At 54.8% G+C, this 21,663-nt stretch overlaps 1 protein-coding gene across 1 annotated transcript in view; it reads right to left on the bottom strand.

Moving 5' to 3' along the window:
* The window catches only part of TEX264 (testis expressed 264), a 42,670-nt gene extending 21,909 nt beyond the window's left edge, over positions 1 to 20,761 (bottom strand). Inside the window, exons 1-3 of the mRNA XM_010572800.1 lie at positions 20,700 to 20,761; positions 19,214 to 19,505; positions 12,382 to 12,603 (exon numbers count right to left, since the gene is read on the bottom strand). Coding sequence (XP_010571102.1) covers positions 12,382 to 12,603; positions 19,214 to 19,471 — 480 coding nt within the window. The 5' untranslated portion in view covers positions 19,472 to 19,505; positions 20,700 to 20,761. The remainder of the gene's footprint in view (positions 1 to 12,381; positions 12,604 to 19,213; positions 19,506 to 20,699) is intronic.
* Between the last annotated feature and the right edge of the window lie 902 nt (positions 20,762 to 21,663).

Genomic DNA, 21,663 nt, shown 5'->3' with positions numbered 1-21,663 from the left:
AGCTGTACCTAGGCTCTGCTCCAAGTCAGCACAGAAACCTCTTTCTAGTTTCTCTCTGCTACCCAGAAGGAGAGGTGACTCTCTACCTCATCTCCTCTCTTAGGCAGGTTTGTTCCTCTCCTCCATGCTGGAGGCACATCCTTTTTCGCATTACAGCCCCAGCCCTCCTACCAGCCATGGCAGGGCAGAGGCACCCTACCTAAGGGAGAACATATCTCCAACAAACCCATCAGAAATGCATCTGCTCAAGCCAGGCATGAGCCTCCACCTCCCCACGCTCACCAGAGCACTGAGGAGCCCAGGAAAGGCAAATGTTGGGTGGGTTGGGGACAAAGAAATGGGATGCTACCTTGGCACACCCAGAGGCACTGGTCCATCAGGTGCTGATCCGTTCTTGAGGGTAACAGGTACCTTTGGTCTCTTACCAATGCCAGATACCACAGAAGAGATCCTAAGAGAAGTCAGCTCAAGGGTGACAGCGGACAAGCATTGACTCATCCCTGAGCCTGTCTCCAGGGAGCTGCTACCTCCTCTGCCTGCTGTGGTCTGACAGCAGAGGAACAAATGCCTTTTCTCACTCCTGTGCAATTGGGAGAAGAGGAGAGGCGCCAGGTGCCTACCCACCCAGCCCGCTGGCCACAAAGGCAAAGAAGTTCACCATGCCTTGCTGCTCATCCAGGATGGAGCAGGGGAAGCAGCCCAGGAAGCCTGGACATTCTCACCAGGCTGCAGACCATCATCAGCTGCCTTGGGGCAGTTCTAACCTGGAGTCATCCCTGCCAGCTCCAGGCACAAGTGCTGGAGTTACAAACTGCCAACGTTTCTATCAAAGGCTCTGATTTTTCCTGGTTTGGCTGAAGTAGAGAGGCTGGAACAAGCTGCCATATGCTGGAAAAGAAATGGGACAAAAGGAATTCTGGAGCTGAGGGGTCCCAGGCACTCTCCAAAAGCCTGCAAGCCAAGAATTAAGCACAGCTCGACCTTCCTCTCTCAAGGAGCTCACAGACCGGGCTGCAAGCTGCTCTGGAGCCCTGCAACAGCAGAGGCAGCTGGAGACCATAAAGATGAACCCAGTCCTGGCAAATCTGGAGGAGTTCAAGAAGGCCAGGATTTGGCAGCATGATTTTCCAGACAACCAGAGTTCAGCATTGGGGGTTGGCTCCTCAAGGCAGGACAGGATGTACTGGTTGTACATAGGTCTGCACCGAACCATTGCACCTCTCCATACCCTGCACCTGCTCCACAAAGGCTGCGAGTCCCTACGGGTGTGGGGAGAGCAACAGCCACCAGGCAACAGCATAAACAGAGGAAAACGCACACACTGAGCCCATGAAAGCCTTCCCAAGATGTGAGCAGCTCCACAGACCACTGCGTCTGCTGCAGTCACGAGGACTGGCAGCTCAGGACACCTCCAGCCTGCTGCCTCCGCCCAAGGCCACCAGCACGCAGCAGCATCAACTCTAACAGCATCCGAAGGGCAACAGCTGCTGCAGGCACGCAGAGAGGACAGAGAGGGTTATATGTACATTGTATATATATATATATGAGGCCCCACCTGGAGTACTGTGTTCAGCTCTGGGGCCCCCAAGATAAGAAGGACATGGATCTGTTGGAGCGAGGCCAGGGGAAGGCCAGGAAGATGGCCAGAGGGGGCTGGAGCACCTCTCCTACAAAGACAGGCTGAGAGTTGGGGTTGTTCAGCCTGGAGAAGAGAAGGCTCTAGGGAGACCTTATAGAGGCCTTCCAGTCCCTAAAGGAGGCCTACAAAAAAGCCGGAGAGGGACTTTTTACAAGGGCATGTAGTGATAGGACAAGGGGTAATGGCTTTAATCTGAAAGAGGGTAGATTTAGGTTAGATGTAAGGAAGAAGTTCTTTACTGTGAGGGTGGTGAGACACTGGACCAGGCTGCCTAGAGAAGCTGTGGATGCCCCATCCCTGGCAGTGTTCAAGGCCAGGTTGGATGGGGCTTTGAGCAACCTGGTCTAGTGGAAGGTGTCCCTGCCCATGGCAGGGGGCTTGGAACTAGATGATCTCTGAAGGTCCCTTCCAACCCAAACCATTCTATGATTCCATGATACATATAGCCCTGTCAAAAGAAAAGACCCTGAGGGACTTTCAGTGTGACCCTCTGCTTTGGAACAAATAGCTGGGCTCAGCCGCCTCGCTGGTGCTCCAGCCACCAATGCAGCCCTAAAGCCAGCGTCTCGCCTACGGCACATAAGCTCTCAGCACGGGAAGGAGCAAGAACTGATTTTGTTCTTTCATCCCTGTGATCTGATCACCACCCAACCTCGCGACTCATCCATCCATATTTTAACTCAGCACAGAAGAGAAATGTTTTCATTCTCCTGCCCTCCCCGAAGCGAGGCCTTTCCTACCATTTTATACCCAACTAGAATTGAAAATGTGCAAGTTAGTCATAGCACAATGGTCCCTTTTCTGGAGGTAAAAATGCCACTGTTTTCAAATGTATTATCTCCCTGCTCCACAGGTTTCAAAGTGGGAGCTTCACAGCCAGGGAAACTGGGCCAACAGCATTTGCTGGAAAAGAGCAGTATTTCTAAGAAGCTGTTTCGCATTTGATCAGGTTCATTTTGCTGTTTCTCAAGCCTGGCACAGCTGGCAAGGTGTGGCTCAGAGGGCTAAGGGGAAGAACCAGCCCAGAAACAACTCATTAGGACACTGCTAAAATAACTGCAGAGAGGCAGATCAATCTCATCCTTGAGTTAATTGACTAGATGGCAAGGAGGGAATACCCCAAGGTTTGGGACGGTGTCACTGCTTGAGAGAGCTGGACCTGTCTCCAATGCCTGACAAAGAAAACCTTTTGAGCCAACTGCATCCTCTGGGATTCTCTATAAATACATCTGGGGAGAGCACACGTACAGATTGAGTCGATAAAGAGATCTGACAGAAAAGCACTGTAGTATTTTACTCCCCCTCCTTGCCCAAGGCAAACCATTTCAGTTCTTTGTCTCCCTTGGACAGCCGTACGAAATATCCCCAGCTTCCTCCATGATCATTAATCCTTGCTGCAAAGGCGAGGGGGGAACAAATCTTTGTGTCTGAGCAGCTTCATCTCTGTGACAATTTTGCAAGGCTGGGTAAGTCGTTATGAGACTGCGAGCCTCAGCTTTCCAAAGTGGCAGCTGGGAGAGCGAGGTGGCTTCTCTTTCCCTCTCGGGATGAAAATGCCCCCTGGCAGGACCATCGGCTGACAGGCAGCACCGGGCCAGGCTTTTGGCCGTCAGGCCATCAGGGATGCCTGCACAGCTTAGCATGCATGGGAAGGCAGGCACTTTAAGTTTGTTCTCCTTCCAGAAGCTGCCTTCGGAAATGCTCCTGGAAAAGGAGCTGGGATGGTAATAGGATCAAAATGCTGGATGTCACAGGAAGCACCCGCAGTGGCAGAGACCCAGGGTGAGCCGCCAGCTGGAACAACCTCCCCAGGATGCTGTGGAGTCCCTATTGCCAGAGGCTTTCAAGATGCAATTGGCTGCTAGATAACCTCATCCAGACTGCCTTTCACATGAAAGGTTGGACCAGACAATCTTTCCAGGTCCCTTCCAACCTGGGTTGTTCCCATTCTGTGATCAATTAGAACTGGGAAGGCCACAGTGGCCAGGACCGTGCGTCCCACACCAGCCACTTCCCCGCAACGAGGACTCCTCTGCCTGCTGCTGCAGCAGATGGTTGCATGGAGTCAACAAAAAGTTGGGGAAAAAAGCAGGTGATTTCACATGAGACAAGCTGCAGAGGCAGGGAAGAAGCCTTTGTAATTACTGAAGCTCAAAGCTGGTCAGAAGACCTCTTTTCTGCTTAAAGCAGTGATGCCACAAGAGCTGCGGTTTACACCTGCCCCTGTACAACCCAACAGCAGAGCCGAAACAGAAGCTGCACGCTTGCGCTTGCAAGAGGAAAGGCGCTTGCGAGCACAAGGTGACAGAGCAGCAGGTATGGTGCCGGCATGCGCCGGGCAGCCAGTACACATGCCAACCAGTGCACACTGGTGTGCCTGGCTCAAGTTGGCCATGCCGGCTCTGTCAGGGCAGTGCCCAGCACTGAACACGAAGCACAACCAGTGCTAAGTCACCACTTGCCTGCCCGCCGGCAAGGACCAAGGAAAAACTGACAGCAGATGAATAGTGGCCTGGGGCTGCCAAATTCCTCTGGAGAAGTGGGAAAGCGGGGATGCCTGCTGTGAGTGGCAGGAGACGTGACGCAGAGCCCTGGATCCCCATATGTTCCATTAGCGGCACAGGAGGAGCGCATTTCCCTGCAGACACAGGTTAAACGGACCCGCTCCGCTGCACAAGCTGATCCTGAGCCGGGTCCAAAGGTCACTATGGCATTAAACAACATTGCCCACCAAAAACCCCTTCCACCTAGCTCAGCTCCCAGCCTGACCTTGTGGGCCTCCTGCCCTCCCCTGCCCGATCCCCAGCACAATGCTGACAAGGAGGTCACTTCCACTCACAGGACTGAAACTTCTTCGGAGGGTTTTGTCGCTAAAAATATTTAATAAATAAAAGTCGCCGCAAATGCGCGAACTGATGTGATGTGACATGCAGCTGGGGGTTGCCAACCAGCAGCGAGCGGGCGGCCTCGCTGGAGCGAGACCGCTGAAAACCAGCTGTCAGTGCAGGTCAGTGGGAGATGAATGTGCCCGCGAAGGTGCCAAGCCTGTGCAGAGACACCTCGGGGTCCCTCTCTGGTTCCTGTGGTCGCACGTCACCTTCTGGAGAGGCTCGGGCTGGAGTATCATGGTGCCCATCCCTTGCCTGCTCCTCCTGGCCAGCCCAAGATCAAGGGCTTCACTGGCTCCTGGTAGAGAGCACACAGCAGCCAAGGGTGTCCAACACTGCTGGCCAAGCTACTCCAGCACTCATCCTCAACATCAACCAGGCTGGTGGGGAGCCAAAGATGGGTAGGGAGAGACTTGTAGCTTGCTGAGGCACCCATCCTTAAACTGTCTTATCCTAAAATAAGGCCCAACTCTCATCTACTTACATCACCTCTTTTACCAGCAGCAGAAACAGGGTGCATAAAGCCTAGGTGAGAGAAGGGAGCGTGACATGTACCACCACACTCTCCAATGCCCACCAGCCCCCAGGCAACCAGGAACACTCACCCAAAGCCGTCTCTGACATTACCCTCTTCTGCTCTCCCTTCTTTTCCTGTGGCCTCAAGCAGCGGTAAAAGACCTCAGCAGCATGTGGCAGGTTGGATCCGACATCCCCCATGCCTCGGTTTCCCTGGCTGCAGGGAGATGCTGCAAGCATCAGGCTGTGCTCCACTGCCCTTTGCGGGAGCAGACTGCAAACACCCAACATATCCCCAAGCCCAAGGGGGCTCCTAAAGGAGAAGACAATCTCAATCCATGATGTAGCACTCACAGATATGAGTGACAGGCAAAAAAACAACACCGTTGAGGGCTTCCTTGGTCATAGGATAAAACAAGCCAGAGCAGCATTTGAGTTGGGTTTTGTTTCTAAGAGGGGAAAATAAGTAGGATGCATCTTGTTTCTCCCCCCTCATTTCCAAACTCTTTTGCTGGCTGGCTATCACCAGTAGGGCAAAACCAGAGAGGTGGCTTGTCATCAATCCCCCACTCTGAGTCAGACCATAACGCTGAGGTCAAAAAAACCAACAAAAGCGAAAAAAATCTAGAAAGGAAAAAACTCTCACCCTCCACCAGGAGTGAGCCTGCACCGTCCACCCTGAGCATCCACACCTCCCCAGGGTTTCCCATCATCAGCCACCTCCCCACCCCAACCAAGTACCACCCACTGGAGATATTACCAGTCTGTGGATACACCCACACCAGCAGTTTCTCAGGGACAACTGATGGGGACAGCCCCAACCTGCTGCTGCTGCAGCCCCTAGGTACACAACCGGTGGACATTGGGTGCTAGCAAGGTCTGTCTGCAGTGCACAAACCACACATGACCCAACATACAACCCGGCTTGGGACCCATGCAGACACATGCATGGGCTCCCAAAACACTTCCCCCAGAGTCTGTATCCTTACTCGAAGGCCCTGCCAGCCCAGGGCCCAGCAGCCTGTCATGCTGTCAGGTCTCGTCTCGTCTCTGCCATCAATACAAGTTAGACACATCAAATCCTCTGTGACTCTCAAGGGCTTTTTTTTCCCCCCTCGTTTTTATTTGATGCATGAAGATCGCTTAACAGCAGCATCAGATAACCTCCTGTCTTTCTGAGAACTCTACAGACCTATATTCAAGCGCATGTGGTCTTAAACTGAAGGTCATCCCACCTAGCCAGGCAGCCGAGGCACCACCTCTCTCCCCATGGTCACCTTGGGGCACAGAAAAATGGAAGGAGGAGGATGGAGAGCTCCATCTCCCAGAAAGCCACAGGCAGGGTGACCTGCTGATGCAAGGAGGGGGGTCATCTGGATGAGTCCTTCCAGGCCTGCATGATGAGACACTGAAGGCACCAAAGTCCCAGGCTGGTGGTGGTAAGTTCTGGATAAAGGTATCCTGCTCCTCATCCTCCCTGGGGAGATGAATATACAACTTTGAGTGGCCTTGGGTCAGTAAGGGCTCCACCTTGGGCAGTGGTCTTCAGCCCATGGTCTCCAGAGCTCGCAGGAGACCAAAGGAGTTCATGGGGACAAGCAAAGCTATGGTTGAGGAACAGCATCAGCAGAGAGGGCTGGGCATCTGAAGTACTTCCTAGACACCCAGAGGAAAACCTCAGGTGGGAGCTGATCAGCTGGAGCTGCCACTGCGATTGGGTCTCACACACGCAGATGCAGCCTGGACTGCTCACACATGGCAAGCTGGTATTTAAAAAGGCTTCATTCACAGAGCCCAAAATAAATAAACTAAATCAGCCAGGAGAAAGAATTCAAGTGGAAAAACATCCCAATAATTGAGCCTTCTTTGCAAATGTTTTACCAGCTGCCAACCCCCGACCCCAGCTCCCCAACACAGCCAAGCAAAATGATCGCTCCATGGTTTTGCCTTTAAAACACAAACCGTCTGGGATGGGAGCGTAGCTACGCAGACTTTCATTTATAACAAGTGTGAGAAAAACGTCAACAGATCTGAGCAAAGCCAGCAGCCGTGGCAGTGTGGTCCAGGGAGCAGGAGAGGAAAGATGAGGTGCAGCCATACTCACAAGGGCACTGGGCACCGGGAGTTAGCTGCCGTAAAGGACCATGTTTACGTTATTAGTCCTCTACAGACAGAAAGCCGTTCACATTAAGAAGCCATTCAGGGCTCTGGGTAGGGGAGGATAGTCTGAAGGATGGCACAGATCCTGGACACATCAGCCAGGGGAAACCTCGGTGGCACCACCAAGAAGGGAGGAGCATTCAGCAAGTATTTCTGCAACGGATTTAGGGCAAAGCCAGACAATATAGGCAGAGGGTGTGGGTGAAATGTTTGCTCTTCCATGGGAAGATATAACACACAGCTCACAGCTCTAGATAACATATATTTAAAACACGGTAAAGTCCCGGCTGACAAACTCTCCACATGTCAAAGGGTGGTCTCTGGCCAGCTGGAGATGCTAGGAAGTCCTAGGAGAGACAGCAGTCTGTACCTGCCAATATTCAAATGGGTAAATAGCTACCTCAGGCAAGCGCAGGCTGGTCAGGCAAAGACTGAGCCAAGGCAAAATAAACTGATGGCTGTAACCGGACCAGATCACCAGGAAGCAAAGGAGACCGGCATAATTAATGCCAACCAACACCCATTTACAGCTACCAGATCCTGTTGGCAAACGTGATTTATTTTTGTGTGGATTGTGGGCTTGACTGATAAATGAACCAGCACCTGTGCCATTCATTTGAACTCAGAGGATGTAGGACTTGGTACCACTTCCCATTTTTAATCAAGAAACTACAACTCCATCAAAGGACAGCAGCACATGTTTGAAGTCACTGTTAGCTGGCTCGGAACAAACCCATGACCGGGGGTCCACGGCAAGGGACAAGATCTCCAGAGATCTGTGCACCTCAGCAATAAGACCATTGCTGAAATAAAGCATCCATTTGTGCTAACGACAAGTCAGAGAACTTTCTAAGCTGAAAACAGGTCAAAAAAAAAAGGTTCAAGAAAAGACACAGGAATTAAGATTGGAAAATATGCCAGTGGAAGACTTTACAACCTCTGTGTATTTAGCTTATCAAAGAGAGAGGCAAGAGGTGACCGCATCCTAAAGTGCCATAGCTGACAAGGGGAACAAAGCTTGCTCCAAGCTAGTGGCCAAAGAAATAACATTTCCCTGGCTGTAAATGGGAGCAAGCCATGTCTTTCTAGCAGCTTATGGAGCACTATACCTCAGCTCCCCGTAGATGGGGGGCCAAGGTGTGGAGGAGCGTGGCAGCCCATGCCAGGCAGGAGCCAACATGATAGCCACGCAAATCCTTCCTGGCATCACAGAGCCCATGCTGGCCGCTGCTGCTCGAGATATGCACTGTAAAGCAGTGATTCACAAGCCCATGGAGGTGGGGAACATCCTAATACAGAGCCCGGAGGAAGGGAAAAAGCTGGGGGTTTTGCTGAAAGTTGGAGGATGCCTTTTCAAGACCAGCTAAAGAGATTAAACCCCAGTTTTCTAAGTTAGGCAGAGTCAGAGTTTGGAACCAACCAGCCCGTGCTTTGGTTCAGAGCAGGGTGCAAGGCAGCCAGGATGATGCTGGCATTGCTCTCCTCCTTCATCCCTCCACTTGCACATCCTCCTCGGCTGCAGAGAGCACAAAACTGACCCAAAAGCCCACAGAAAAGGGCCAGGTTGAGCCAGTCACTTCTAGGGTTGCAGTGGGAGACGCCTGCCAGCTCCACCTCAGATGCGATTAGCCACCTCTCCAGCTGCCAGAGGAGCCCAGGGGTTCAGAAATCCAAGCCTGCCCACCCACCTGGCAGTGCCCACTAGATGCTAGCACAGATGCAGAGAGATGCAGGCATACACAGTCCACCATGGAGAGCTTGTTACACCCAAGCCAGAATAAATGCTTCTTGAAATGGCAGAAGGTTACAGGGGAATAACCCACTCCCAGAACTGTGAGAAAGGTTCCCCACCAGGGAAGAGCTTTGCAGGAGCTCTCCTTTGCATCCAGGAGTTGGGACTGCCAGGTCTGACCAGTAGCTGTGCCGTGGGGCAGGAGCGTATGCCCGGGGAAAGCGGGGCATACCTGCCTGGCAGCAGGGAGGACCATCAGCAGGAGCTATTAGGGAAGAAATGCTTTCAAGGGACACTAAATAACCCCAGTCTATGCCTTAAATAACCCGCGCTCAGAGCAATGAGCCAGCATACTCTCCTGGGTTTCTTCAAAGGCGATTCTAGCCAGCAAGTTGCTGCTGCTGCCAGGCTGCCATCCCAGGGGACCGATGTTCTCTTACCTGCAGGGGATGGCTGCAGCCATTTCCCCATAGTTCCCAAAAGCTATGTCTGCACCCAAAGAGTCACGGAAATGCCAGCTCCTGAGCCCCGTAAGACCCAGGGGGGCAAGAAGGCACACTGCAAGGGAAGCCTGACCACAGTGCCTCCTGCTCAGTGCCAGCCCATCTCCCTTCCATCCCTAATAAAAGAGACTCTACCAACCTATTTATTTTTTTAAATTATTGTTATAAATTTTATTTTTAATCTTCCCTGTCCCTCCAAAGCAGCAGCAGACCGGGACACACAAAGCCCAGACTGCTGAAAGCCAGCACCACTGCACCTGCACTGCCCAGGACACCTGAGCCCAGGCATCCCCAGTAACTTCAGCACGGCACCAGCAAGTCCAGAGGGAGCCACGCTCCCTCTCCACAGCCACCAGCCTTTGGCCTCAGGGGCCTGACATCCCCAACAGTCAGCCTCAGGGGATGCCGTGGGAAGGGCGCTGGAGGGCCACCCGCAGTGGGGCTTCCTCCAGCTCTGCCCCAGAATTCCCCACCACCTCTCACAGTCCTGCTCCCTCAGTTGGTCCCCAAACCCTCAGCTACTTCACCCCACACGTCCCCTCCAGTCCCCTTCTCCTCCTATTCCCTTTCCCTATTTTTCAGCACCTCCAAAGCTTTCTCCACACTTCTTCCCCACCTTCCACCCCTCTCCCTGCCTCCTCCACCTCCCTCTCCATCCCCTGCTCTCCCACACCTCCTTCCTATGACTAGATAGCCATGCCATCCTCCCTCCACTTCAGCTAATTCCCTCTCTCCATGGGAGCCAGTGTTTCATCTCTGCCACTGAGCCCCCTTTCACGCATCCTGGCTTTTGCCATCCCACCCCCTTCCTCCCTGCGGCCGCCAGGACGGCAGCAGGGGTCCCGCACCCTCGGCAGGCCTGACCCCTGGCTCTCATTAACAGCACCCTTCTCAAAGAAGGCGCAGCGTGAAATAAATAAATAAAGCAAATCTCCGTCTCGCTGCTGTGTCGGGTTGCTTAAGGGAGCCAGGCGCCGGGGGTGGGATGAAGGATGCTATTTGGAGAAGCTGTCTCCATGGCAACCCCCATTCCCACCACCGAGCGGGCACAGGTCACCTGTTTCCATGAAAGTTTCCCCCCCTCCCTCCTGGTCCCTCCACCCCAGGAATTGCCGGCACAGCCCCAGGGGCACACACGGTCCAGCCAGTGGGAGAAGCATCAGGGATGCAGAAGCATCAGGGATGCAGAAGCAGCAGGGATGCTGTTACCAACGGCCTCCGAGGTCCCCCATGCCATGTCAGAAAAGGCCAGGGCATCCCCACAGTGCAGCACACAGGGAATGGCAGCACCCACTCCCCTCTGCCCCAAGGCAACCCCGTTGTCTCCCTGCCTGTGTCCCCACGGTCGGTCTAACACGGGTGTGGGGGCCACGCTTTGCTGCAGGACTTGGGGATGGACACAGGCACGTGCCCTGACACAGGTGCTGCTGGGACTGGGGCAGAGATCAAAATGTGTCCCCTCCCTCCGCAGGCAGCCCTGGGTGCTGCGTTTCCATATGATTTCAGTTATTTATTTTAATTGAAATCGGCCGCTCCCATTAAATGCTGCCAGGTGCTCCCAGAACAACCCATGGTTCCCTTTTTAGCTCTAACAACTCCATCTCTCATGCGACAGATGCGCTTGCCGGGACCTTTACCCAAGTAAGGCAGCGTCAGCCCCGCGTCGCCGAGCATTCCCACAGCCAACCTGATGCTCCCAACCGTGCCAGCCCCCTCCCTGCATGCCCACGCGTCCGCCGCAGGGCTGGCAACAGTGCCCAATACCCCCCGCACCAAAACAGCCGGCAGAGCTCCAGGAAGAGACATAGAGAGGATGGAGTGAGAAAAGGAGAATGGGGAACTGGTTCTGCACTCCACCAGCTCTCCAGCACAGGGGGAGCACAAGCAGCGGCGGTCTCACCCACTGCCGGCATTAACACACCTTCTGCCGGTACCAGCAGTCAGCTCCCTAAGGCCGTGGCGGACAAGAGGGTCAGCAAAGAGCCCCTGACTGAGGTTCTGGGGTTGGCACCCGGGCAGCCATCCTGCGGCACAGCACAGGCTGGAGGGATTTGCATGGTTCCCCCACGGGGCTGGGAGTTTCGCCAGGAAAAGCAAGTTTATAAATAGTGCATTTCAACACGAACAAACGAAAGCGGCAGAACTCGACAGTCAGATAAGCCAGGGGCTGAGCGCTGGCCCCTCCCCAGCATCCTCCCCCACCAGGAAGGATGGTCCCTTCCCTCCATTGCCCAGCTGGCCAGGACCATCCTCGCTCTCCAGAAAGCCTGGATCTGGAGCTGCCTGTGTCAGATGTGCTGCTTGGGAACACCCTTGCTGCAGCTGGTCTGGCAGCCAGAGCAAGCATCAAAAAGACCAGAAGCAGGGGGGATGGCCACCTGCTCCGCTCGGGGGCAAGGGCGAACACAGCCTGCAGCAGCCAGCTGCTCAGCCAGGGCCAAGGGTCACAAATTTCAATGTATTGCTTGAAACCAAGTCTTCATAAGCCCACAGGCCAGAAAGTTTCTAACTTCTCCTCCCACCCCTGCAGAAGACAGCTGCCCCACCGGCGAGGCTGGCACTTGAAACAGAAGTTTCACGGCACGATGCATTACACCGAAGGGGCACGTACCTGCCAGATCCTAACAACAAGCAAGACACTCAGGGGGAAAACCAGCTTTTATCTCTGCATTAAGGAGAAGAGTAGCGAGCCGTCAGATGAGAACTTGCTTCTCGTAAACAAAAAACACCAGAAAAGACACCCCTGCGCCTGTGGAGTGAATAAGAGGACATCCCTGCTGGGGAACTACCTGCCAGACTGCAAAAGGAGAAGATCTTGATGGTAGTGCCCAAGGGAAGACATCAAGAGATGACACATCAGAGCAGCCCCATCAGCTGTCAGCAAGAGAAGCCTCTGACAGTCCACCAAACACATGCAACACTCTTCATGCCACACTTGCTTACCTTGATGTAAGTGTCAAGGGCTGGGTGGACACGGTTGACTGCTAGATGGATGGACAATGGCGTAGTGAACGGGAAGGTTGCCATGACCACGTGGCTGGGAGCAGGGAAGGAGAAGATCTTGAAGCCATACTTTTGGAACCGCTTGATCTGCTCTTCCGACGGCTTTGCATCTCCCTCGCTCAGGATTCGGCCTATGGCGAAGCGGCACTTCTCCGGAGGCACCTGATTGAGGGGGACAGACAGACAGCATCAGAAGGAGAGAGGCTTAAGACTGGCCAAAACCTCAACCTGCTGAGCATGGAGGCAGGAGACCACCACGAACCAGGGTAAATGCAACGGTCCAGCATGATCAGGCACACCAAACCAGGGGCCTGCTCCTAACCAAGACTGATCCAGGCCCAAACTGTCCACGCTCCTCACAGCCTAAGCTCACCACCCAGCGGGGAAGGTACTGCTCCCCTCCTTGGGGGGCAGAGGGACTTGTGGCAGAAAAGAACTAAACCCCAGCAGGCTGCTCACCCAAACCCGCCCTGGGTAACAGCCACTGCAGAAAGTGTCTTTCCTGACCCCCCATCACAGACCCTGCTGTTGAGACATGCTCACAGCCATCCCCATCTGCAGGACACTCCTGCGATTCTGGGAGGGGCTAAAAAGAGATGTGACCACAACCTGCCCAGCTTGCCTCTATCCCACCCCCAAGGAGGTCACCCTGCAGGGCCACCGGCGCACCAACAACCTCCTGAGAACACAACACACCAGCACAGGCCACTGGCACTAAGCCAGAGAGAAATCTAGAGGCTGCTGGGTCCCTCCTAAGTGGGCACGCTCAGTCCAGCACAGTTTTAGGAGTGGGAAAACTGAGGCATGTAAGACTTGCATGCAGGCACCAAGCTGTTTGTAGCAACACGAAGAGAAAAACATCCCCTTCCATCCTGGATCCCAACACCACACAAAACATAAAACATGCTCTCTTTCCTGATTTGGGGATGTCTCCCATTAAGACAGGAGGCTGCAGGGCTCTCAGCCCAGCAAGGGGGTGCTCAGGGCTCTGTTCCAGGCACAGTGACAGCCCACGGGACTCCAGCCATCTCCACACCAAAGCCAAACCAGGCCATAGCTTTCATTTCTGTTTTTTAACAAAATCCCACCACTCAAGTTCACATTTACCCATGGCACTAGGCAAGAACATGGCAGGGGGCAGGAGGGCCCAGGAACTGCCCCCCAATACCACCCAAGGACACAATGTGCCTTCCTACTGCTGAGATAAGAGCCCAGCTCCCTCCTTTAACTCCAGCCTTTGTCCCCAGCAGAGCTGGTGTTTTTTCCATCCCCAAAGAGATGTTCAGAGAAGGAGCCAGCAGGCAGAGACAGGGCTCCTTCCTCCCAGGCACACTACCTAAAAAAAGAATGCAGGAAGAACAAGGGGTACACAGGGCACCAAGGAAGGGGACACCATCTAAGTGTTAGTGCTTCCCTGCCACCTGCTCTCCAGCCTGCTGGATAACGAGACGATGTGGCAGCCAGCAACCAGGAGCAGCAGATGCACAAGTCTGGCCACCTTCTGCCAACCTCCTCTGGTGAGGGCTGGAGAACCAAAGTCTCCAAACTCCCACCACACAAGGCAGCAAAACTCACCAGGACCTGCCAGGACGCCTGACAGCAGCAGCAAGACAGGCAGACACCCTGCAGACACTGGCATCACGAAGCTGTCACGGGATGATGGGAGGCAGAGAGAGGGTGCAGGCAAGGCCAGCGTGTTACCACCTCCCAACCCCATGTGCCCACCAAGGGGATCTCCACTCTGTGCTCCCCAACCTCATCCCTAACTTTGCCTGTGCTAAAGCTCAGCCACATCTCCTCCTGCAGCATAACAACCCCACACCGCACTCCTTGCCCCTCCCTTTCCCTTAAACACCCTTTAATGTTGCACGGCAGGACCATCCCGGAGGGGAAACACAAGCAAATGTAAATAGGAAGGAAGAAAACAGACTGTCGGAAACAGCAGCAGCAGCCATGAGGCTGGGGACTGGCGTGCCTGATGGCTCACTCTTGCCCTCCTGTGCTGCAAGAGGGAGCTGCAGACAGGGCTGTGCCGAGCATCACTGCTTTGGGACAGGGAAGGAGAAGCAGATCCACCCCAGAGACAGCAAGAGGCAGCAGTAAAAGGCATCCATGGGGAAAGGCCCAGATGAAGCAAGGAGATAAGGGAAATCTAGATAAAATTCCTTTAAACACAAAATCTCCATTTACATCCTCAGCAAAAACAGTTCACCCCCAGCCCCAGAGCAACTGATGGAAGGACGCGAGCTGCTGGAGTGGGCAGCACCACTCGGGCCAGGCATGTTTGCTTCCTCCCTTCTCCTTTTAACTTTCTTTTTTGTAGCATGCAGCCCCGCAGGCACTTTCTCAAGGACAGAAGCAAGGCAGATTTGCCTCCTCCCCTGCCTGGCAAAGCCTGTCTCAAAGGAGGGAAGGAAATACTTTGGTTAAAACCAGCCTTTCCCTAACAAATTAATCATTTCGGGGTGGCCAGGTGCTGATCAAAGCCTCTGCTCCCTCAAGTGCCCTGACAGAGAAGTTTTACAAATGATTAGTTAATCTATTAATCTACAGCTTTGCCTATGGGGATAAAACCCATTCCTGCATTCAGAAAGCGTTTTGGCCTCATCCATCCAACACTTGGACACAGACTGAGCACGCAAACATGTGGACTGCAGGCAAAAGGCCCTAGCGCGTGCCTACAGCTAAATGTGAGCAGAAGCACTTGGCTGGAGCTGAGCACAAACCCGCCTGCCACATCCAGTCCTTGCTGAGGAGTTATTTTTGTTCCTGCCAGAGGTGGGAGAAGGAGGGAGAAGTCCTCTGGGCTGCTAAATATTAAATAAAAAGGGAAAAGAAAAAAAAAGTGCAAATTAATATTAATCTTGTCCATTAAAACACATAAAACATTGCTGGCAGGAATTCGGCAGCACTCAGGGAGCATCCTTGTGTGAATGCCGGAGAGCCAGGAGCCAGCGGGGAGCCCCGGGGACGCCGGTGATGAAGGCTGCCTTGAGGCCCTGTGTGACCCCGAGGCAGCCCACATGCCACAGGGCTCTCCCCGGCCCCGCTCCCAGCTGAGAGCCGGCACACGGCCATTGCTCTCCAGCTCTGGCATCCCCATCCACTCTCCTAGCAAGAGCCTCCTTTGGCCACAAGTCCGCCAGCACAGCAAATGCCACACTGGCACGTGCCGGTCATCAGCCCTTTCCTGCCACAGCACCAGGGGCATCAAAACCCTCAGGAGCCGGTGGCCAAGAACCAGGATCGAGGTGGCTGTCTGACCAGAGCCCGCTGGCACTCAGCCAGGGACCCTGTGGGACACAGCAGGCAGCAAGCACGTTCTGCTGCCTGATGACAAAAAGTCTATTTTTGGTGACAAGTCAACATTCGCAGTGGGGAGCCAGCTCCAGGCGGATCAGCCTCTGCCAGAAGGTGCTTGACCGAGGTCAGGAGAGCATTGAGAAGGAGAAGGAAGAGGAGGAGATCATCTCTTCCTCGCAGACAAAAGGCAGCCTGGGTGACTGATCCCACCTCACTGGGCCTCCAGGAACGAGGAGCGAGCAGCACACACCATCTCCCATGCCATCATGGCTACAGCAGGTACAAGCACCAGGGGCACCCCATGGGATGCCGGGTGCTCAGCACCTGAGCCAGCACACCAGACACGAGTGTTGCAGTCCCCCACTAAGCAACCCACCCAAAACTGGCCCCTTCTTCACCTGCCTGGAGGCAAGGCAGCCCTCTGCCCATCCTGACCAAGGACATCCTCACTCCCAGCACCCTGCCTGGCCTGGCCTGCTCATTGGTGAGACGCAAATCTCTGTGGGAACCAATTTAGGAGCCACAGATCAGCCCGTGGAAGGTCCCACCAGCATCCCAGCTGCTCTGGCAGACCAAGGTCTGACAACATGCTCACGTGTGTCAGGCGAGAGGAGGGTCCTGCCACCATGCAGAGCCCCAGGCACCACAGCTATGTCCTGCACAGCCCCGCTGTGTCCCAGCCACCACAGAGCCGATGAAGGCAGGAGGCTCAGGTCAATGTCACCTGCCCAATGTCATGAGCAAAGGCAGCCCTTCCAGAGAAGGGCAAGGTCTGTGGGGCTGCCTGCCAAGCCTTTGGGGGCAGGTTAGGCTCCCATCACAAAAGCCAACCACAACGGCCTCCAGAGCTTGGGACGCCTGGTCGCAGAGATGGCTTTGTTGGTCCCTGAGAGCTTCCAGCACCCTCCAGGTTCACTCCACACACATGCAGCACCCAGAGCCTTCGCTGTGCCCATCCTGAGCACCACCTGTCCAGCATGCTTCAAGAGGGAGGCAACTCGCCTGCCCAGCACCACCACCAGGATCTCCCAGCCTGACCCACAGGCCTGGGGCCACACAGCTTCCAAAATATCTAGAGACCCACACAAATTCACTACCATCCTTTGCGAAGGCCCCACCACATCCTGCCCCGTGCAAGGAGCTCCCCTCAGCTCATACACCAGCTGAAGGCACCTGTGACCCACGCCAGATCAGTAGCCAGTCCACAGGCAAGTGAGTAGAGAACCCTCAGCAGGGGGTGGAAAAAAGGCCTCCAGACCAGTAGCATGCTCCAGTCCGGACTGGGCACCAGCTGGGCCACCAGGCAGAGGTCCCAGTGTGCCTTGACCACAGCAGGCCAAGAGCTGTCTCCACCAGCTGAGGCCTGAATCCAGAGAAACCTCCCCTAGTCACCAAGACAGGTCTCCTTGGCCACCAGATGCCATTCAGCCATGCTAGCAGAGAAGGTCTTCCCTCCCAAAAAACCTGACTGCAAAAGGAGAAATAGCTGGCTTCCAAAACCCCGGATGGCCACCAGAGACCCAGAGACAAGTTCTGCACTTGCCTGCACAAGCCCCACTGCCTGCTCCAACCATAGGCTGAGGGCAGAGATGTGACAGAGGCAGGGAGAGGAAAGAGACAGGACCAGAAAGAGGAGGCAGCTTCATCCTGCACGGACAGCCCAACTTTCCAGGGTCATGTAGGAGCTGCTCCTTCCCAGCCTCACCTGGTGCTGCCAGGGAAATCGCTCCCCGTGCCAGCCGTGGCAGGAGTCACCACAAATATCCTTATCAGTATCTGTGGGCCTCAGCAGTACAAGCTTTCACTAGCCCACGCTTTGGCAAACAGAGAGGCAAGGCACAGTGCCCAAGCAGAAGGTCTGCAGGGCAACCACAGGCATGTCTACATCATATCCCTGGAGCAGGGCAGCACCAAGCGCAGATGCTGAGCCATTCTGTCAGCATCGACTGCCCTGCTCTGCCCCCAGAGATGCCAGGGGAAGAAGCAGCAGCACTAGGGTTCTCAACTCCAGAAGAGGACCTCGACACAAGGATAAGGGCACAAATTAGTGGCAGGGGAATTGGCCACTCTGACCATGTGGGCTCTAGCACACCAGGCACTCCCCATGGCTCCCATCCCTCACCTTCTCCAAACATGACACTTCTTGCAGAAAAAAATGTCCAAGGACGTCTAGCTGAACTCTGCCTCTGCCCATCTCATCGCAGGGAGGGGGAAGTCCTCTTTGCCACCCTCTTTCCCAGGCCAGGAAGAGGCACTGCAGTGTCTCTTCTCTGCCTCCCATGATGCAAAAGCAAAAACTGGAAGGTAAAGATAAGTCAGCTCGTCACAAAGACAGAAGGTGGCTGAACACACCAGGCTCCACTGAGCACCGTCAAGCTCAGTGCTTCCTCACCTCCGATATCTTCCTGTCACAGTCCACTCAGCACTACGTTTTCATGGACAAGTTCCCTCTAAGCAGGTCCAACCCCTGGGAGCACCATCTTGCAAGCAATGAAACAGGGTTCCTAAAACAGGACCAGTCACCCCCAGAGCAGATGCACTGGGCGAGAGCTATCAGCCCACTGTGCCCCACACCAGCCCCCAGCACATGTGCCCAAGCACACATGCACAGCTGCTGGCCACTCTGCCGTCCCTCCCCCCCACGGCATTCCTCCACGGTCACACTAGCTACTGCAGAATTACTGGGGAGCCAGGCTGTCTGCCACGGACAAATGCCCACATGCTGTTATTTGGAGACCCCAGTGCTACCTAGCATCAGCAGCCAGGCTCCTCATTCCCCAGCAAGTTCTGATGCACTTCTATTTGCTCCTTGTCCTGGACTGTACCCACCGGAATACTTAGCTTTGTCTGGCAGCCATCAGGCAGTGCACTTTCTGCTCACCTCTCAGCCTGAAGAGCATCATGGAGTAACTGTTTCATCAGCCAGGAGCCCTCAGCACGCATCACCTGAGGTTTCAGTAAAAACTCTCAGGGGATGAAAGGACTACAGGGAAGCTCAGAAACTCATGAGAGCACTAGAAACGAGAGAAGGAGTATGGATGAGGACAGAGCAAGCTGAAGAGATGATCTGCTTTCAACCACAGAGCTGCAAGTCCAGAAGGAGCCTTGGCTGCACTTCCTGCAGCCAGGGGATGTGACAAGGAATGCCTCACCTTGTGGTCATGAACATTGGCCTCTGCTCCACAACCAGATCCATTATCCTGCTGATAACTTGTTCAGCAGGAGCTATCAGGAGATAGCAAGCTTTGCTCACCCAATGCCTTCCAATTAGGGTTATCCAAGAAACCATCTGCTTTCAGCTCCCTTTCCCCACAGAGCATCCTCTGCTGATCTGGGAGACCTTGTGAACCCCAGTGCTCATCTACAGAGGATGAGCTGCAAGTGCCTGAAATACAGCCAGGGAGCATCCCGAGCCAGGAACCTGGGTGCTGACCTCAAGAGTTTGCCGGCCCCACCAGGCACACCTTACCGTGTGAGGGTTGTCGTAGTAGACACCAATGGAGCACAGCTTTGAAGAGATGCTGCAGCCATCCGTGAAGAGCTGCCCGGATTCACCATATGCGCCTACCCTGAACTTGTAGGCCAGCGTGATGTTGCCAACAGGCGGGGAGCCAGCACTCACAACCACCTCCGTGAAGAGCCCCGAGTAGACAACGAAACCAAAGACGGTCAGCAGCAGCAGCACGACCAGCGCGGCAATCAGCCCAAGGAGCACCCAGTCGGACATGACGGACACTTGGTGCTCCACGCCTCCTGATGCACTAGCAGCAAGAGGAGAGAAGAAAAAGGAGGGGAGTTAAACTAGCACTTGGACAAGCAATTGCCCTCTAAAGCTATTTATTTGCAGCAAAACACACCCACTTCCAATGCCTCTTATGCGCGAAGCTTAAAGACAGCGGAAACCCCTCAGAAACCTCCTGTATATTAGTCCCACATTGCATCAGCCTGTTCCAATTGGTCACCAGGTACAAATTATACTGCTTCAGGGCCTCTTGGGAATGAGGTGGTTATGGAGGGGGGATGGAGAGGCACTGTCCCCATTTCCCCAGAACCAGCCACACTGCTCATGTCCAGCCTTGCACCCAGGAGAAACAGAAAGCCACCCCGGGAGCCCACATCACCTAGCAGATCAGCAGATACACAGCACTGGGCTAAGGATCAGGGGACCATAATAAAATAATTTATCATTTATAGATACCAGATGCAACATTGTGACCAGCACAGCTCCTTTGTCAAAAAGCCTAGAAGCCCAGGCCTTTAATGACCCAAACAAGGACCATGCCAGTTCAGAGCTGAGCGCTACATCCAGATCCAAGCACCCAGAGAGGCTCAGAGGAAGCTGAAGACCCAGCTAGAAAAAACATCCCCAACACACTCAGGTGCAATGAATTACCGGTATTCCTTTCAGATGGCTTTTTTTTAAACTAAAAGAGCTTTTATAACCCCAGCCAAGGCTTCCTGTTTTGTTTGGTGTCTTTTCTCTCTCATGCTGACTGCAGGATGCAGCAGCCTGGCAAACGCCTCCTGCTCGTTTTCACCCACCAAGAGCAACCGCTCTGGGGAGTTGCAACCCAAAGCATTGCAGGAGAGTTGTTTGTGTTTTATTCTCCCTTGAAACACAGCTCTGGTCACAAGGACTGGTTGCGACGCTCCCCTGGGACTTTCACAGGAGCTAGGTTTGAAAGCGAAGGTTGAAGTAAACAATTCACCTTTACCTCTGTGTTATAAACACACTTTGTCCAAACAAAGTTGTTCATGGCAGCTGCTGCTTGCACAGCTTTACGGTAACAGAAAAACCACATCCTGGTAGGAACTGCGGGAGGCTCTGCTCTGCTTGACCCCAGTGAGCACGGGTACAGCTAAACCAAGCCTTGCAGAGCTGGCACCACCAGCCACACTTTTGGCGCCGCAGCAGTGCCAGGCCGGGCACCATCTCACACCATGGCCGTACTCACCTGAAAAACCAGCTCAGCCCAGAAACGGTTCACGACATCTGATCCACAGGAGTGTGGGATCCGCGGCGCTGCGGCAGGAAAAAATAAATGTCATTGCTTCCTTTCAAACTCACAAGGCCAAAAGCAAAACAGTCACAGCAGAGCACCCGAAAGGCGCCTCAGGGCTGCTCCCCAGAGGAGGCGGCGTCCTAAGGGGTGCCTTCTCCTGCAGGACCCCCCGGGCCCGAGATTTCTTCCCAAAACTCTGCGGCTGAACACACGGGCACCAAGAAACACGGAAATTGGAAAGGAAGGGCGAAGGAGGACGACGTCCTGCAGCCGCCTCTGCTGGCGTCTCCCACCCTGGGCCGTCCCCCGGCTCCCCCGGGACACCTGAGCCGCACCCGGTGCTGCTCCCGGGTGACCTCGCCATGGAACGCTCCGGGACCGATAGCCTGGCCGGAGCTATGCGTCCGTCCCGGTTCCCAGCAGCGCCTCGCCTCCTCCCTATAACCAAGGCAGATTTATTACTTCACATCACGGTTTGGGTGATTCTCCGTGAGCTGCCAGTCCAACACCCAGCCCGAGGGGCCTGAAGACTGCCGGACCCAGAGGAGAAGAGGGTATTTTTGGCGATTCTTCCCGGTTCCCGTGGCTCGTTCCCCGCCGGCGGCAGGCACGGGCGGTTTCCCACCTGCCCTCCTCACGGGCAGCGGGAGCGGAGCTCGCCCGGTCCCTGCCCGGCCAGGAGGCCGTGCCCCCCCCCACCCCCGCCCCCGGTGCCCATGCCCGGGCGGAGGGGAGGGCTCGACCCCAGGGGCCCCAACAAGCGCCCGCGGCGGGCGGCACCGGTCCGGCCTGCCAGGAGGCGCAGCTCTCGGCCCCGCCTGGCTGCGGGCAGGCGGCAGGCAGCGCCCTCAGCACCGGCACGGCCCGCAAACCCCCGACACCGGAACGGGGAGGGACCCGCCGAGCCGCCGCCCGG

Source organism: Haliaeetus leucocephalus, unplaced genomic scaffold, assembly GCF_000737465.1.
Source record: "Haliaeetus leucocephalus isolate CR32 unplaced genomic scaffold, Haliaeetus_leucocephalus-4.0 Scaffold2, whole genome shotgun sequence".
In the NCBI taxonomy this organism is placed as follows: domain Eukaryota; kingdom Metazoa; phylum Chordata; class Aves; order Accipitriformes; family Accipitridae; genus Haliaeetus; species Haliaeetus leucocephalus.
This window is presented reverse-complemented; position numbering and strand designations above follow the sequence as displayed.